The 19,599-nt window shown below is 39.7% G+C and overlaps 1 protein-coding gene across 1 annotated transcript in view; it reads left to right on the forward strand.

The window, feature by feature from the left end:
* Positions 1-19,599, forward strand: part of rsrc1 (arginine/serine-rich coiled-coil 1) — a 201,786-nt gene that overhangs the window by 143,134 nt on the left and 39,053 nt on the right. The window contains exon 7 of the mRNA XM_041800236.1: positions 19,378-19,449. Coding sequence (XP_041656170.1) covers positions 19,378-19,449 — 72 coding nt within the window. The remainder of the gene's footprint in view (positions 1-19,377; positions 19,450-19,599) is intronic.

The raw sequence follows: 19,599 nt of genomic DNA on the forward strand, positions 1-19,599 counted from the left end.
CACATCAAGATTAGTGTTTATATTCTACACAAAATAAATTTAGATAATTGTTTTTGTTTATTGAATTTTGATTAGATGTTAAAAGAGATTGATGAAACATACTGGACAGCCACTGGGTAAAACATTCATCAGTGACAAGGAGCGAAGCAGAGACATGCAGTGCACAGAAATGACTTTGTATTTCTTCAGCAGCTCTTGGACAAAATCCTGCACCTTCATGCACATTTGTGTGGATGGGTCAGTGTGTTTATATGTCTTTAAGAACTATGTGGGAAAAAAAAAACAGAAAATAACTTTATTTATCTGTATCACCTCCACAGCTGCACGCTCTCTCTGCTTGTGGCAGCTTTGGGTTTTCTTTCATGACTTCATAACTGCTCCTTAAAAGGAACCCTGCTTGATCAGACAAGTTCATCGTGTTGGCTAGGTTTTTGTATTTCTTGTATGTATATTGAACTAAAAAACTCACCAGATACCTGCATTTTAAGTAAATTTGAGTTTATAAACTCACCAGGAGGCTGCCGTGTTTTGGTCCGCGTTGGACGTGTGACATCACATTTCCGCAGCGCTCCTCAACATTCCTATGCAGTAACCGCTGTTTCAGGCTGACAGCCAGTGTTAGGGCTGCATCTCAGAAACGCAGCACATCTCAAACACGGGAATTTTGAAATTTGAGGTCTCTTTTATTTTTTATTTGCACCATAAGCAGTTATCTGTCCATCTAAACAGGAAAATGATAAATACAGAGCCATATTTACCTTCTGGTAGCAAATATTAATGTCGACATCTGCAGAATATGTTTGAAATCAATTTCTTGATGAGCCAGATGAAGGCCACGAGCTAAAATGCTTCTGTTTAATAAAGTTGTTCCCCAAACATCTACTCTTTATGAAGCTTTCTGTTTCCACATGGTTTGAGTAAAGGTAAACACAGTACAAAAGCAGTTCCGGTTTATGCTTTTCAAAGTAAAAGTCCTCTTTAGCACTTCTTTGAAGAAACTCCCTTCGTATGTACATAAAGCTTTTATTTTGAAAAGCTCCCAGCACGCCTCCACTATACACTGAATCCAGTCACTTGTAGGGGGTTTTATTGAGGTAAAAGTTAGGAGGAATGACAGCTTTGACAGCAGGGAGACAAAACCAGCAAACTCATGTCTGGTATGAAAGCTGTTATGGCAGCAACGGCTGCAAGCAGAAAAACTGTCTGAAACTTCAATTACTGCATCGGAACAGAGAGGAGCGCTCATAGGGAGCGCTGTGGAACTGTGACATCACACTATCAGTGCAGACAAAAACATGGCAGCCTCCTGTGAGTTTGTGAGCTCAAGTTTACTTAAAATGTTGATGTCTAGTGGGTTTTTTAGTTCAATATAAATTTGAGAGGTATAAATATCTATTCAACAAGATGAACTTGTCTGCTCATGCAGGGTTCCTTTTAAGGCATGTAAATGTCTGCGATTTTACAATTCTTTAAATTGTTACTGCTGTAGAAGCATAATAGCAGCTGATTTCTCTGCACCTCTGCCTTGTTTTCTAGTAGCTTACCAGCACTGCAGACCTTAATGCTAAATTCTGATCTTTTCTCAGATCAGATTTTATTGTTTGGCTGTTCTCACTGCAGATGAATTCCAAAAGATCAGATATGAATCTGATTTAGAATCACATATGGAAGCGGTCTGTAGATTAAAAGTGACTGGTGCTGTTCACACTGTCAAAGAAAAACAAAAATAAGATTTCGATCACTTTTAACTGCAGTGTGAACATAGCCTTTGACACCCAATGCTTTGCAGTCCCTCTCACTGTTCTCTCTCACTGTCGCTCTCTCCAACTATCAGACACATTTTCCGTGAGTGTTTTACATCTATTTAATTTGACACAAGGCAACACAGAGATAGTCATTTTTTCATTCATTTTGTTTTGCAATAATTCTGGATTTTCTGGAAAAAAAGGGACTATAAACAAATTAATGCTGATTGGTGTGGGACCTTTTTCTACATTTATGTATTTTTCTTTTTGAAATCCACATTTCCCAATACTTTAAATGTTTATAAGAATAACAGAGTTACAACTTAAGGTATGAATTAAGAAGTATATAATTCCAACCCTCACTATTCATCATTGTGTGTACTGTTAGCTGGCTGGTTGTCATCCACCAGAAATCTTTGAGAAATGTATATTTCTACATTGACATTAATTAACGCATAGAAGGTCATTTTGATGGTTTATCTTTGAACTTACAAATCTAGTGTTACACTTTAATGCAAATCGAACCAATCTACAAGTGTAATACAGTTCCTGGAAATTTACACCGGTGCTTTTGGATGAAATCTTAAATGTTATTTTTTGGAGAAGCAGAGCTTTATGAAAAAAGGAAAATAAAGGGTGAAATTATCTTGTACATATAGAGTTTGATTAATCTTTTAATCTCAGCTTCTCACTCAAATACTGCTCATTAGTTTTCACATAAGCAAACAGCCTTTCTGATGATGTGATTACTGCATTTTCTATCATGCATACTTTGTTAACACCTGATCTCAGTGAGACTAGTCATGAAACCAGGAGGTGCTCCTCTAAATGTCTCTGGAGACACAGGGAGGGTGACAGACAGCACGCTAAATAGGAGGGAGAGAGAGGGAGAGAGAGAGAGATGATGCTTGGCTTCTCTCCAGCCGTGCTGCTCCTGGTGTGAGAGAAGAAGTCTCCATTCTCTGTCTGCTCTTTTATGTGAAGACACCCAAGAGATAAAGAAAGAAAGAGAAACACAGAGGTGAGAGAGTGCAATGAGATGTTTACGAGGGAACATTTTAGCTTTGCTCTACGTTTAACCCCAGACTTTGAAATTAACAGCTACTGCTTGGATAATAAACGCTAGTTTTTGTACTAATTCCAAGACAATGATCTTTTTTTCTGTTTCCAGCTCCTCAAACTTGATTGAAAGTATTTTCAGAATTGGACATGGCAGAATATGTTGGTTTATTTAGCTTATCTCATGTAGTTCAGATCACTTGATTACAGCGACTATTTGTATAAAATTGGACTTGAAATATTGATAACGCTGGTGTTAGAGGCCACAGTCAGAAGCGACTGCAGGGTTTTATGGTCTAGTTTTGGTGCAGCCTTATCAAAATATTAATGTCTGATTTTACTGTGTTTTTATCAGTGACAGTTTGTTTTTGTGCACCTGCACCATGGTCACTTTCATTACTTTGAAATGAAATAATTTCCTGTCCCGTTTCTGCCTCGCTCGGCCCAGCCAGGCCCAGCCCCGTACCATCAGCTCAGCGTGGCCCAGCTCGGCTTGGAATGAAACGGGCGCGTCCATAATCTCTGTGCCGGCATGTTAATTTTCGAGTCAAAGGGGCAGCTCCCTTTTCATCACGGCGGAGGCTGTGGAATATTCAGCGCGCTGCAGATGTTCATGAATAATGTCTGTGGCCAAACCCCTGGCTGAGGCTGGGGAGGAGGAGGAGGAGGAGGAGAAGGGAGGGGGGTAGTAGGAGGGGAGGGGGCGGGAGGGAGGCCAGATGAATTACACGTAGGGGGGATCTGACAGGCGGCGTGGAGCTTTGTGATCATTCCAAAGTTCTAATAATCTCTCTCACCTTCTCCATCTCCCCAGTAATGAAAGAGAATAGGTGATTGCACCCCAGGCTATGTTCCCCGCGTAATGACTCCTCCAAAGGCACAGAGCCGCCAAGGAAAAATGAACTTTGAATGAGCGGCGAATTGGCTCTGACAGAGTGATAGACCGTGACACAGATTCTGTAGCAAAACAGACGTAGTGCTAATTGATTATCAATATTTTAAGCAAAGTGATGAAAATAAGCATTAAGAGATGAGCAAAGAGGGAGAGGCTAGGAGGGAGAACACTACCTTCGAGGGGGGCTGTCATTCGTCCAATCTCCCTCGTTCTTTCTCTCCTCCTGTGACCAGGTTGTCTCCACCGTCTCCCCCTCTGTCTCCCATGCATACCCTGGATCTGTCCTCTTTCATCGTCTCTGCTCAGATTAACCTTAATTGCCAAATATGTCCCTGAACTTGTATTAATTTTGTAGCTCTTTGCTTTATTTATTTCTCCTCTCTCACCTGTCTCTGATGTTCTTCTGAACCTTCTTATCAGGCCGGCGTTTGCCTCCTCGTCCCATAGAGGATGTCATTTTTTATTTCAGTCGCTTTATTTCTAGAAAAGAAAAGAAATCAAACACTTCATTCAAATGCATTATTGGCTCTATTTTTACAAAAGGTGTGAAATGAATGCAGTCTTTTAAAGAGGTATTACATGCACAGACACACACTTAAGCCACCATCAGAGCGGGCAGGGGCCAGCAGAGACCACCAAGTTTGTGTGTCTATTCTGCAGTGTGTGTTTGTTCCTGTAATGTGGTCAGTGTCGCTGAGCCCCATTGACGCTGCCCGGCTCTCCTGCCTTTCTTTTCTCTAAGTGGCTGCCCTTCTGAACCTCCTTGTGTCAGCACGGCGATTAAGCGGCTCCAGTTTACCTTTCATGTGCGGGGGTCCTGATAGACTTAGGTCCCATCTCCCCCACCAACACCACCAGTACGGTACACACATGAGACACGCACTCAGTGGTGTGCCGTCACAATGGCATCCAACAGGCTTTCAGCAGGGGGAGCAGAGGCTTTTCTCCACCATTCAGCAGCACACTCAAGTGTATTCACTCTAGAATAAATGATCAGATACAAACACGCACACATGCACAGATTTACTCAAACACACTATGGGAAAAAAGATCTCAGCTGTGAAGTTGCAGCACATGTCCAATTAAACTGATGTGTTGTCTCACATTGGTGCTTGATTTCTTTGAGAAATTGTATTCTTTAGTTTTTAAATAACTCACTTATTTCTTCATATATTTCCCTGTTGTAGATTATATATAGATATAATTAAGATAGGCCCAGGGAAAAGATACCATACCATACTTTACAATGCTGCATGGTGCAATAAAATACGGTGCACTGTGTTGTGATATGAAATGAGACAGTGTGGTACAATATGATACAATATGATGTGATACACCTTATGTTACAATGCAGTGCAATACAGTACGATACAATACGTTTGATACAATACAGTGAAATGATGCGATACTTGTTATATGGTGCACGATATGAATAATATCTGTATAGTTTTTGTTTTGTTTTGTGCAAGACAGACATACAAACATCACAAAAACGGTTTGCCAGAAGAATATAAGATGCTTTTTAACCCTCTCAGCCCCACGTTGTTGGATACGACAAGAAGTGAAACAAGTTATTAAAACTAAAATGATTTTTGAACCATAATTGTAGCTTCTTACCTTTTTTTTTTTCTCTTGAAGCTAGCTTTCGTGCCATTCCAGTGATGCTATCCATGCCTCCAAGTTACTTACGAAGGATTTTCTCCCGAGCCTGGAACTTGGTTAACTTTTCGTGGTCTTAAAAGATTAAAATTATGTCAATAAATCAAATATTGAATATCTTTTTATCAATTTTTAATTCATTTTTATTTGTTTCAGCCACTAGCTTTGAATGCTAGCCACTAAATTGTTACCGAAATAATTCGTCTGACAACAGATAATAACTTTTAATAACTTTGGATGACAGGTTGTTCCATTGTCTTTTCATGCTGAGTTTAAACTGCAAATGCCTTAACATTTTGATCATGGAGGAGATGGCCTGATTAACTCATGATGGAGAGAAAGAGAGATAGAAAGCCTGTGAAGTGTCCCTGTGTGTTACTGGAGACAGGAACTGCTTTGAGAAATGGCTTAAAAATAGCCAGTACAAAAAAGCCTAGTGACTTTCTTTTTTTTTTTGTTAATAATCAAATATTTTAAAGAACTTTTGTCCAAAGAGATCGGAGAACAAGTTTATGCCAATCGCATATCTCAGTCATTTTGTTTACTGTGTCACTCAGAAATCTTTGAGTTTCCATTTAATTTTTTATTTTGTCTTTATAATCCTAGAACTTGTAAAAGATTGAACTTACATTACCACAGCACACATATTCTTAAAGCCCAGGTAGTCCTGAAAAAATGCATGTTTAGAGCTTGCAAGTTTTTCAAACAATAAGTCCACACCATACAAAATAGTTAAATATTGGCTTAGAGCTTGAAGGGTAAACACTCTAGAAATTCTGCCTGTATCTGACTATTCTTTTCACTTCAATGGATTCTCATAAAAAAGTGGTCCAAATATGATTGGAAAAGGAGAGATTTTAATATGACTTATGCTGTTCAAACAGTCATGAAAACATCAGATATCAGTCAGAAAGATCAGATTCACGTCACTTTGACTTGAAGTTTTTTAGCACTCTGAGAGGGCTTCATCTGTAAAAGAGGGATCACCAACATCTACCTGTTCAAAGGTTAAAAGATAGAAAAGGATGTGTGGTGAAAGAGGTGACACAGTAGGAGAAAAGGAAGAGTCTTAGGGCATAAAAAAGAGACAGTGGCATGTGGAGACATGACAGGGTTGAAGTTGAGGGTGAGATGTCATTCAGAGGCCCCAGGATGCTTAATATTTTACCGTGTGATCTCTGCATTATGGATTTGGTCTGATTGCCCTCTCAAGACTGCAGTTACGCACTAACTCACTCATCTCAGGGTAAGTTCTCATCACAGAACTTTGCTATTCATCTAAAAGGCAGCAGGCCAATAAAATAACTGTAATTTTAGTGCGCACGCACTAATGTACCGCTTTAATATCTACTGTAAGCCCTAAAAGGCGAGAGCGTTTGTAATTAACATACGATATTTCCATAGTGAGGTTTAAAGGTTGAACTCTGGATGACCTGCTGGTTACATTATAGAGTCTTTGTTGTATTCTCTTCCCTCAGGCTTTTGTGTGTGAGGTGCTTCTCAGTCTTCTGTGGGTATTTGTACATGCGTGTGTTCCTCAGGTGTGTGTGTGTGTGTGTGCGCAGCCCATGGCAGTGTGTGTTCCTCAGAGTAACCTCCCTCTCTGATCTCCCTGACCGCTGGAGGCCTCTGCCCCTCATCACCTCTCCTGCACCGCTCCTCCTCCTCTCTGGCCCAGGGTCCGGGGCCTCCTTCTCTCAGAGTCGATAGGGAAGCTCTTTTCGCCCTTTGGGTCCAAAGTTCAGGTTTAGGGGTGTTGGGCTCAAAGACCCCACCACTCAGCTGATTACCTGCATGTTTGCCCCAAACATGAAAACTCTTCTCAACCCCAGACCTCCTTAGCAAGAGGTTTACCCAAAGGAAACAAGATCCCAGTGTGCGGTGTGGTGAGCCGAGTGTTGTTTGGAGCGTGTGGCTGAGGATTGTTGGAGTGATCCCTCTTATTATCTTGTAAAAGTTATTTAGAGTCATTTTAGCTTCATAGACAGTTACGAAATGGACACATCATCTAAAAGTGAGAACAAGGCTCATCAATGCATTTACATTTTGAATACGTTTTAATATATATATACCTGAAAGCAACAAGAGGATAGGCCTTTGCACACTGAGTCTGTTATTAATTATTTGTTCATTTGTAGACTTTGGCAAATGTTTTCATACTGCAACGAGACAAAAGAGTGATGATTGTGTTGCTCTGTCACTCCTTGAAAAAACCCACTGGGTCCATCTCTCATTGTCAGAGAGCTTCATATGGTACCAGCTCATGGGCCCTATAGTGCCTGGAGAGCTGAAGAGCAACTTTTTAATTCAGTCTTTGTGGCCTTGAGTACAAACTTTGGTGCACTATCGATTATGCTCCATGGTTGAGGGGTAGGTGCAGGGGGCAGCAGATGCTACTCTAAATAATCAACCATTGATTGAAATGAAGAGATAGGAGGGTGAGCTCTACAAGAGGTCAAAAATGACAGTAAAATATAACTAGGATCAGCTGCTCTTCGGGATGGGTGGACAAACTTTTAACAGTAAAATGTTAAAGTGACTTTCCAGATTATTTGCAAATATAGTCAATAGTGTAAATGGCAGTCAAAACTGAAATCTGAGGCACTCTAATGCGATAAAAATCTTTTATTAACTAGAGATGTTCAAGTGTTTCAAGTCACCACAAATGAGGAGTCAAAACGCATAGACATCCCTGGTTAACAAAAGATTTTTTCACATCAGAGTGCCTTGGATTTTTACTGTTTAACTGCTTTTTTCATTAAGGACTATATTTGCAAATAATCTGGAAGGTCACTCTTAAATTTTACACTTTTTTTCACATTTTCTTTCAAAATAAAAGCAGGTCTGTGCCTGAAAAGCAAGTCAGTTCCCTTTAGTTTAAAACAGTACAGATATACAGAATGACACAAAAGCAGTTTTGAATACAAAACATGGGAATTAAAAAATGGGACAAAAAGGTGAGATTAACTGCCATTAACTACAGAAATCTGAAAATTAATTGTTAATAAAAAAACGTTCTTTGTTTGATGGCCCTTATATATATCATGCAAAAATAGCCTCTTTAACATGTCCTAGAGTGTTGTTTATATATCACTCAAGTACAACTAGTATAGTCGTTGTTTAATTTCAGTAATAACATATTGTTCATTGGCACACCTAACTTGGTACACCAGTGTGTCATGTCACATCATTTGGGAACCATCAGGCTAGATCATAATCTGAACCATCTCCACCATAAGTCTGGATCCAAATCCCATTTTAATATCATGTGTACAGAGGCAGAGATTGACTCTTCAGTCAGGGAAAACTGTTTGTCAGTGGAAGCCATTTAACAAAGACAGGCCAGCAGTGGTGTTTTCACACATGTACACAACTTTGGACATTTTATTTCTGTGTAAAGTCATTCTGAGCTGTTGTGTGAACTGTGCAGGAAAATTCACAGCAAGGAAGCAGGGATGGTAATGTCATTTAACTGGCGGAGCTGTCTTAGTCATAATAAAGGTGCTTGATTTCCTTTGTGCTTGGAGTTATGTTGTTCCCATTAATATAAATTGATGTAAAGATAAAAAATATTTTCATAGCATGACATTCTGTTGTATTATTTCTACAGCTGTGAGGTGTGTATGTAAATTGGCAACTCAATATGTTTCTAGAGGCCAGATGTCCTGAAATTTTCTAGAGATTTTCAGGCATGCTTTTTAAAAACAGTTTCAGTTCTTTCATCTGGTTATTTAGTGCCTAATCCATGAGCTATTGTTGGACCTTGTTCTTCAAATAAATAGAATTGTGAAGTCAAAATGATATTACTAGAAACATTAACCACAATGAGATGTAGGTAATGCTTAAAGAGATCAAAACCCATCAGAAAGCCATATGATTATAGCATTGAGTTTTTTTGAATACTTTTTCCATCAAATAGTCATTTTGAAAAAGTTAGTCATGTGTTTCCAAAGGTGAGGGCTTTATATTTCAAGTTTTTATTTAGTGGCATTTCAAAAACTAAGATTTGTCTCATTTAGGCTTACATATACCCTAAAAAAATACAGAACATTGACTGAATTCTTCCCCCTTTTCAGGTCTTGTGTCCTTCTATCGTGTTTCTGCAGAGCCACTCATGCTAAATTTCTTCCTATGTGCTCTTCTCCTATGTGTAATAAAAGAAGAGACAGGAAACCCACTTATTTGTTGAGAACCTGTAATTATTTGGTATTTTAATGTGAACCTGTCTGGATTACAATCCTGCTGAAAAGTTTGGCTCAAACTTAATCCAGCTCATTGATTATTAAGAAGTGTTTTTTTTCTCTGTAGGTTTAGGAGAAATATTTTATTCTGTTGTGCAGTTTAAAATTAATAAAAAAAAAAAGAAAATTTGTGTTCAGTAAGGGCATATTTTTCTTTAGAAAAAATATTTTGTGTTTCCACCTTCGGCTTGTGGTCGAATATCAGTCAAACAAAAATATTTGCATTAGCAAAAGAAAGTTTTGGCCTTAATGGAGTGTATGCACAGCCAAAAAAGAGGATGTTTACATCTGCTCTACTGTATGTGCGCCTTTGGTTGCTGAAGTTTACTGTTAATAAAATCTGAATTTGAATTGTATGAGTCTGTGTTTGTAGTCTGCAGAGAAAATGAACTCTGGATGCGGTTAACTCCTGTTTTTCTTTGAGGTAAACCTCTTCTTAGCTCCTCATCTCTTTGAGTTTGACAGATGCAATCCCAGCGTGATCACTGAGAAGGAAAACACAAACCTGGAGCCCAGGTGTCTGGAGTTAAGAGCTGGTTTTTAAAAATTAATAGAACAAATGTTGCATAAGGAAGCCTCTGGAGTTGTAAATGTTTCTGATTCAAGGAGGGCACTTTGAGAAAGTCTAGTGTCTTTGCACTTTTAGATCCAAACCAATAATCTGTTTCAATAAGTAGCTTGGAGATTAACATTTCAGTCTTTTTTCTGCCACACCACAGTGTCAGCGTGCAGAGCTGTACAGGCAGCACGCTTCTAGATGCTTTATTCTGGCCATCATTTCTCTCTGGACCATCCATAACATTGCAGGACAAGGGGCCTCAATTGACGCGCCCTTCCACCCAACATCAGCATCTACTGTAGCTGCGAAACAAAACAGAAGCTTTTCAGACAATTGGTGATGAATAATTGATTGATTTTGTAAGATATCTCTGTCTAATTGGTTAGTTGGTAAATATTTCATGGGTGGTGTTAAATCAGGCTGGTGGCAGATGCAGAGGGACATCCTGCAAGCATGATGATTCAGATTTATTTTGTTGATCTTCCACCTGAAGGAATTCATTCCAATATTTCACTATGGATCACACAATAAGGGCTGAGTTGCACTTATCCATACTCAGCTGAACTGCTCAGACTTTCATGTTGCTTTCTTTCTGAACAGAAGTTGCACAGCGTTAAGCCAAACTCCTGCTCTAATGCAGACTCCCTGCATTCTGCTGCTTAATATTTAATTTCCTTTATGTTGTCACTCCTTATGTCTGCCTGTCCAATCAGGATAAAGATTTGTGATCTACCCTGTGGTAAATTAAGCTGTACAGTTACAGGGTCTACATGAGCTGGTTTTGATAACAATTTCTCAAAAAACACACAAGCATCTGCGTTTGAAGGCCTGTGTCAAGCCTCCAGCCTGTGTTGTCTGTGTGCTCTGCCACCTAGTGGTTGCTGTGGGTAACTACAGCCTCCTGTGATCCATTTAACCTCTACACCTGCTGTAGATATCATCACACTGCTCCCTCAGATACAGTGGGTTCCTTGCTCACGATTTAACCTGTTTCATCACAGAAAGCAGCTGAATGAGAGGCTTTAAATTTGTTTGTTTGAAATCTAAAGCCTATAAAGAAACCTATAACCTGTAAAATATACCAATTTTATCACAAAACAAGATCTGTTTGTTTTAACAGTACTTAAGCTTTGTTTGTATCACTCAAGAAGAAGCAAGCCTCTATAAGCCCACCACTTATCACCATTATATGTTCTGTAAACACACATAAAGTGGTAATTGTAACCTGCATTCAAAGTTCAGCCCTGACTTCTCAATATAACTATGGTACACTAAATTTGTCTAAAAAAGTGCTATGCATTTAATTTCAGAATTTTTGCAATGTGAGCATTTGCAATAAACACATCATAAACATCTGAATTTATCACAATGGACAAAAATTACTTTGAATAAAGAAGCAGATTTTTCAATCACTCAGCATGCACACTTCTCACCTTTTGAAAGGGATGCCTGAGTTAATGGCCATACTTTCACACCATTTTGATGCATTTAAAGCCAACCATCAGCTACCCTCTGATTACTGAGTGCAAACTGTCCTGGCAGATCACAATCAAGAGTATGTGTGAAACATGAAGAACAGCATTTGGACATAAAAATTGATTTATAGATTCATACCATTTTACTGACCTACAAAGGGAAAATAGGAACACACAGAAAGACAAAGTACACAAAGATGACATCAGCAGTGAGATAAGACCCAATTGAAAGCCTAAGAGTCAGAAATAACAAAATAACACAATATAAAGAACAACATACACTGTCCAGAGCTCATATTGAAATAGAAAAATTACTACCATGTAATGCAAAGTGCAGTTGTGCAAATCTGTGATAATAGTGAAATATGCATTCTATGTTTATTGATCCCACTTTTTATCATTATCAGAGCATTCAACGATGAACCGTTTGTCATGTTATTTTCATATCTGAAAACTGAACAAAGTTCATTCAGAACATTTTGAACTGCTTGTCAGAAGTCCCTCTTATTGTTTTGAAAGAAAAGTTTATACATGGATTGCCTTTCACATGGCAAAAGTTGAAGTGAAGGATTTAATACTACTCCCCTCACTTTTTTCTCATCAAGTAGGCTTGTCTACATTAAATAGATTATATCGTATAGCTGGCACTCTTTTTAAATATTTATTTTATATTTATTTATAGTATTTGTTTGCTATGCTCAAGTTAGACTGCAAAAACTGTTTTGCCCTATGGGATCAATAATCTGACTCTCATTCAGCTTTCATTCATGATTACAGAGAAATTAAGAATCACAACTTTAGAACATCCTCCAACCTGATGCTGGATTGGTGATGCCTGATTTTGGATTTTTTCCAATACACTGATATTTCCACAACCAGTTTAGCCTCTATCTATAGATATATGTGCTTTTATTTTCATTGTAAAGAACGCCAAGTCTCTTCTGTGTAAAAACTAAGCTGTTACTCTTATTGAGAGACTCCACGCTGTAAAAATGAATGAGGGCCCAACGTAAATTTAAGTTGCAAGTTTCACAGCCTTTATTGAGTTAAGGGGCTCAGCTCAATATTTTATGTTGCCATGTAGTTGTCATAACAGGCTCATAGCTAAAAATGTTGGCAGAAAATATATCCATTAGAAATTTACATATCAGTTGGCTCTAATAGAATAGTTGTGCCAACTTTTTAAGTTGAGTCTCAAGAGAATGTTGGCTCAACTTAAACCCATATGTCCACTTGCGTGATATGTGTTTACTTAATATTAATCAAGTGTTTTTACAGTGTATTTATTTTAGAAAGACAGAAAACAAAACAAGATTTGACACTTATAAATGTTGCAAACGTATTCTTTTTTGAAATATAGACATTCAGTATAATTTGTTTGAATACATGTACATTTTATGTGAGCTGTATTTTTAGCAGTAACAGTCAAACCAAGCTTCCTCTGCCTTTTTGACAAACACAAACAAAACTTTATCAACATAACAGTGAGGTCTTCAGTGCAAGTTATGTTTGGAATTAACAAAAGTAATGCATTTTTAACAACAGGTTTAACAGCAGGGTGCTTCACTTAGACAAAGCTGACAAAGTGCTGAATAAATCACTAAAAAGTGTAAAATCAAACTAGCTGTATGTGCGTGAAAGTACAAACCTATACAAATATTTTTTGGCAATAGATACTGGCAAAAAAATATTACAATTCCCACGATATAACTTGTTATCTGTCAACAACAATATTATGCTGATGATATTGCGATCTTTCTCTTAGCGGGCTTTAACTCATTATCTTATTTGAAGCCCTTTAAGCCAGTTTCAAGTCACAAAACAAGTCTCAAACCTCATTTCCCTCAGTCCTTTTCTTCACAGAGAGACTGGCAAACATTTAAAAAAGCTTCACAGAGATTTTTATTGTTCTGCATGACTGTTCAGTTTTCTGTCCGTCTTCTTTTTGTCCGTCTTGCTGTCCTCTTCCCTGTCAGTCCTCTTACATGTCAGTTACGGCACCCACCTGTCTGTCCCTCAGCCCCATTGTTTCTCTTAAGTTTCTTTGTCTCTTCTTTCTGCCTGTCAGGGCTTTTATCCGTCAGTCAGTTTGTCCGTCTGCCCGTCTCTCATCCTGTCCGTCTCTTCTTTATTTATTTATCGTCTCACCCGTCTCTCCGGTATTCAGTGTTTGTTGGAGGCCCTGCTGCCGAGCTTCACTGTAAAGTGCTCGGCTGATTGGAAGGGACATTTTTCCAATGGCGCTGCGCTGCCTCTAATATTCTGTTTGTCGTTGGGTGTGAGGCTGATTTATCACGCCTCCTCTCCTGCTGACATTCAGATTCACTTTGATTGGCGGCTGGACGGAATGACACCCACCGCTACAGACGCTGGAGTGAAATCACTGCTGCGCTCACAAACACACGCAGTCAAATGTGATCCTGAAAGTCAGGTATACGAGTGATATGAATATGCCTGCTCCGCCAACACAAACCCTCTTACATTTAGTGCTCACACACATAAACACTGAGTAAAAAACTCACGCAGACTAAGTGGATAACTGCTGAGCTGACCTCTGTCTTCAGCCTCGCTTGTTTGTAAGTGCTGTATTGAGTTTATCAAGCAACGTGGGCAGGCTGCAGCTCTTCTGTTCTTCTCTCACCTCACGAACTCTATAATATGATCGCCTCTCTAATACTTACTGTACCCGGCCTTAGGCCCGAGCTACCACACTCCTGTGTTGAATAACGTCTCTCCTCTCCCTTCTCTCACCCTCCTCCCCCCTCAATCCCTCCTTAATAACTCTATAACTCACCTCAGCCTTAGATTTAATTGCTTATCTGTGTGTAAACGTATTAACCCTGTGCTGTATCTGTTTTGCTGCCGTCCCGGGGGCCTCAACAAGCCTCTCTGACTGCCGTGCCTTACATCCAATGAATAGTCCTTCTCTGAGTGGTAATAGGGAATCAGCATCGTAGCAGCAAGCATTGGCGGCGTGTAAGAGATAAATCAGATTGGGGGTCTTGCTTTGCCAGTTTATTGAATCTAAATTGCGTGCGCTCGTGGCCCCCGCCGGCCCTACACGGCCCATCCATCTCCCGGCTGATAATGGAGCGGGCCCGATTCCACCTGGTGGGAGCATTATTACATTTCCCCTCTAACGAGACCTGGCTAATCCTGCCAAGGGGAGGAGGACAGAGGAGAAAAGAGAGAGAAGGAGCAAAAGAACGAAGAGGGGATTCTGTTTTAAAATAAAAGCACTGCAAACATCCTGGCAGCCTGCCTCTCCCTCCCACTCTCTCTCTTTTTTTTCTCCCTCTTTCTTCCTCTCCATCAACGTGCATCTTCCAGCGCCATCACGGCTACGTGGCCCCTGGGCCCCCTGAGCTGCAATTACACTCATAATCACAATGTGATTTCGCTGACGCTCTCCGCCCCTTCCTGCTGCCATCCCTCCTCTTTTTCCCTCCGCCCCTGCAGCCAAGACCGAACGAAGTCTAAATGAAATGAAAGGCCTCTCCTCTCCCCAACACCCGGCCGTTTATTACCCGCTCTAATAAAAGTCCGTCTCAGAATTATCCTACAATGAACTGGAGTCACTAAGTTGCAGAGTAAAACATTTTTTAATAGACAGACATGCCTGTATTTCAAAGTGTTTTTACATGGGTTATTACATGCTTTTTACAATAGATGCGCAATATAGGGGCATGATATTAATATTGGCAGATATAAGCTAAAAAGTGACATTTTAGTATCAGCAGATATGAAAAGTTATCCTGATATTTACAACTTATTCATTGACCTTACATATCTACAGTATAAATCATGTATCAGCCTTAGACATGCGAAAAATGTACAAATATTCCTTCAGGTATAGGTGGTTACTTTACACTCTTAGGCACTGACCATCAACTGGCGGCCTGAGGACCATATCAGGCCCTGCAAAGCTTCCCATCCAGCCTCCAGAAGAGCATTAAATTCAGAAAATGTAAGGATTTTGTAGGTACCTTTTGGCTTTAAATCTAAACAGCTATTAAATCAACCCCAAAAATGATTGATTTTGAAACAGTTTTAACAAGAACAACTTAACATTTCATCTGTTTTTTCACAATTCCTCTTGCCAGCCATTATTGCTAAGTATGATGCATGATATACTCATCAGTGCATTCCTGTTTAAATCTACAGTTTTCTGTATCAACTTTACACTTTAGGCTCTTAGAGAGGGAAATTTTTGCCTGTCTGAGACACAAAACAAAACACCTGTTTCCTGTACGTGTTTTTCACCAACCAGGATGCACCAGATAAGCATTAAAACCAGCGATGGACCACATGACAACCCCAGAAATATAGAGCTAAATTATCTCAATCACCATCTTGTTCCTGGTTGCAGTAAAGAAAATAGGGATGGGTATCACTGTTAATCCCTAAAAATTATATGTATTTTGAAAGAAAATACACATAGAATAATATATTAATTGGACCAAAATATGATTTTTTTTTTTGTTTATTTCAAAATACAGCCCCCACAGTCTCTCTAGACAAAATCTGGCCCTTGTTCAAATGTAGTTGATGACTCCTGCTCTAGGGGGGCCACTATGAGCCCTGAAAATTTGAGTGTAAAACAGTTCATAGACTGACTACTTCCCATCTCCTCTTTCAGCTCAGCTTGACTCACCCTCTTTGCTCTGCAGGTGTTTTTTAACAGTTAAAAAGGTGTGAATATATTCTATTCAATTATTTTGGCTTTATTGGCATGGAAAACATAACCAGTTTCATTTCTGAAGCAATGTCCAAATGTATTATAATAATTATAATAATAGTAGGGAAAAAAAGTATTGTAATTAATATTAGAAACTTGGTTGAAATTCAAATTATGGTTACAAATTTAGAAATTCACCTTTTTTTTTTTTCAAATATGCTGAAAGTCGGTTTTATGGTAGTGCGGTCATAACAGCTGTGCTGCACACCGTTGCACTTCACCCAGCAGATATGGAAGCTCCAGTTCATTGCTCATGCTGGTGAATTGTTTTTGTTGCTGGTGAAAAGTGGAACTTTTCTCTGATGACAAATGACAAATGGTTAGAAAGTCTGGCTCTGTGTCCACCTCCTGTTGGCTGCAGCGGGTGCGCAGTCTACCCTCTACAGGGATCCAGCTTTGTCTGTGGTGCCCTCTCTCCATGGTGAGGTTGTCCTCACTAAGTCCGTACTTAGTCAAACATTTCTTCAGCTGTGGATGAGTCACAGCGCTTAAGTAGCCTAAATTTTGCAACTGCATATTCCCTAATAGCATTTCAGTTTGCTGTTTTTTGGTTGATTCTTGCCAATGAGTTAAATATTTTTATTTTTGCTGTTGAATAATTTGGTTTAAACTGGTTGGTTTTGTGTCTCTGTACCGGCTGTCTGAGAGGAGGTCTCAGTATATCGGTGTCCACATCGGCTAATATCAGCATATTGTATACCTGAAAAAATCCAATATCCCTACTTTTCACAACTTTAAATGTCATGACAGAGTGGCAAAATGTGCTCCAGTAATGCATCTTTTTGTATGTATCTTTTTTAAAGCAAAGCAGCTTATTGATGTAATTAAATCGTATCCCTGGCTCAGCGCTCAGGCCTACTTTCATTGTTTTGAGGGGGCAGGAGCCCCGTGAGGCAGCGCACTGATGAGAGATGGATAAACAGTTTGATTTGCTGCTATCACCCCCAGGCACAGTGTACTGGAGAGATGAGCAAGAGAGAGGAAGAGAAAGCAGGAAAAAAAACAGGAGGGGTGGGAGAGGGCAAAAACAGAAGGAGAGAAGAGACAGCGAGAGGATAAGAGAACCTGTAGGGGGAGGGATGAAGGGATCGAGGTGGAGGATAAACATGCAAACAAAAAGAGGCGACAAATCACTCTTGTTGTTTGTGTGTATGCAGGGAAGGCTTTTTTTCTCTTACTTCTTCTTCTTTCCTTCACTGTCTGTTTTTCTCTTTTGCCCCCATCCATTCTTCTTGTTTTACCTCCTCTTTCTTTTCCCCAGTCTCCCCCTCTGCATCACACCACCAGCACCACTCTGTTTCCTACCTGCCTCTCGGTAGCCCGGAGCAAAGTGGGAACTGAAGAACACAGAGAGGAGTTCACTCGCTCGCTCACACAAAAAAACCACACACTCAACGATACACAACTGTGCATGCAAGAGGACTCATGAATGTGCTCGCAGGACGATGCAGCTTCTGGTTTGATTTTTTGGCACACAAACTGACTAAATTATGACTGTGTTAGTAAGAGAAATAGATTGGTTGTGCACACACACTCACACTCACACACACACCGTAGCTTAGGGAGGTAGAGGAGGGTTCAGTCAACCATGTAGAGTCATTGTTAGTAAAGATGCGGAACCTCCAGACTAACCAGCCATAACAGCAGTGTGACGGGTTCTTTGTCTACGCCAATTACTGAACAAAAACAGCAGCGCAGCCACAGAGGGACGAACGCAACCCGTGGCCTTCTGCAGCAGCACACACACAAACGCGTAGTGTTGTATTTTTATGTAACATCTTTGCTTGCAGCGCAAAATCTAACACACAATCAGACACAAAATGAGGAGCGTGCATCACACACACATTCACACGCCGGCATCTCAAGTGGTGCAATAAACCGTATTCGGACACCCACAGCTGTGCCCTAACACAAACATTCTGTAAGCGCTCACAACACTTACACCCACTCTTATATTGTATAAACTTCCCCAAAACAGTGCCCAGATCTCTTCTCCTCCCCCTTTCTCTCTCATCATCTCTCCTCTACTGTTTCTCTCTCTCTTCCTCTTTTTTTCTCAAAGTTTAAACTCATTAAGTGTAATGATATTGGAGACTCAATTTTACATAGCTCACTCATCAACCAAGTGAGATAGCAATAAAGGCAAATGGCTCCGCCGAGGCCCTAACGCTGCAAAATAAATGATGCGCCGCAACGGAAATGTAATTAATTTAGAGGCAGTATTGATAGTCCTGCCATACACAGCATTATATTTTTTAATGTGGCTTAACATCTTGATTATTCGGGGGGAAAGGCTGCGTGAAAAAAAGGAGGCGAGACAACGCCGGCTCGTGATGAGAGATGCTTAAAAACGCCCTGACGAGTGTTTACTCCCACTGCCTCACTTTCTCTTAAGCTTTTCATTATGCCGAGACGATAAACACCTCTCAGGAAGACGTGCTGACTTTTACAGCGCTATGAAGGAAAAGCAGAGAGGGGTGCTGGAGGAGAGCAAAGCATGATTCATGTTTTTGTTGACTTGTTTTTTTTTATCATTATTTTGCATTTTTGTGAAGACTATCAATTTGTTTCTAAACACAGCATCTCTAACACTGATTTTGTGAAGAAATATGTATTTTTATTAATAAGAAAATCAAATAGTAGTTTAAAACATGTGCTTCTGTGGTAGTTTTAGTGAGAATGTAATCGCTGCCTGTTAAATCATAGCTGGAAGGAATAGTAAAACCACCTCTGTGGGACTTCTTGCACCTCAGCAAGATTTAGCATCACCTGCATCAAGAAAAGGTACAAAATGAAGACCTGATAACTAAACTACATTGAAACCTACATAATATAAAGTTCTGTTAGTTGGGAATTAATTTTTAAAAATGCTTGTTTTATTGTTACTTCTTCTATCTAAAAAGATTTGAATTAGTCTCTAAACATGCTTTTTTCTTGTAAGAGAACTGTTATCATTGGCTCTGCTTTGCTCCTAACTCTGCCGTCTGCTGCCTTTTCTCTTCTCAGCTAAGACGGACGAGGTGCTGAAGGCAAAAGTCGCCAAAAGAGAGGAGGAGGCCCGGAAGAAACAAGAGGAAGGTGAGTAATATCTCTCTTTTGGGTCCAACATGTGGAGTTTGGCGTCGGTACCAAACCATTTGCACCAGTCAACAACATAGTCACAAAGGAAACACAAAGCATAAACCAAACAAAGAGAAATCAATTAAAGTTGGGCAAGATAACAGATGA

The sequence above is a fragment of the Cheilinus undulatus genome, linkage group 2 (genome assembly GCF_018320785.1).
Source record: "Cheilinus undulatus linkage group 2, ASM1832078v1, whole genome shotgun sequence".
NCBI lineage: Eukaryota > Metazoa > Chordata > Actinopteri > Labriformes > Labridae > Cheilinus > Cheilinus undulatus.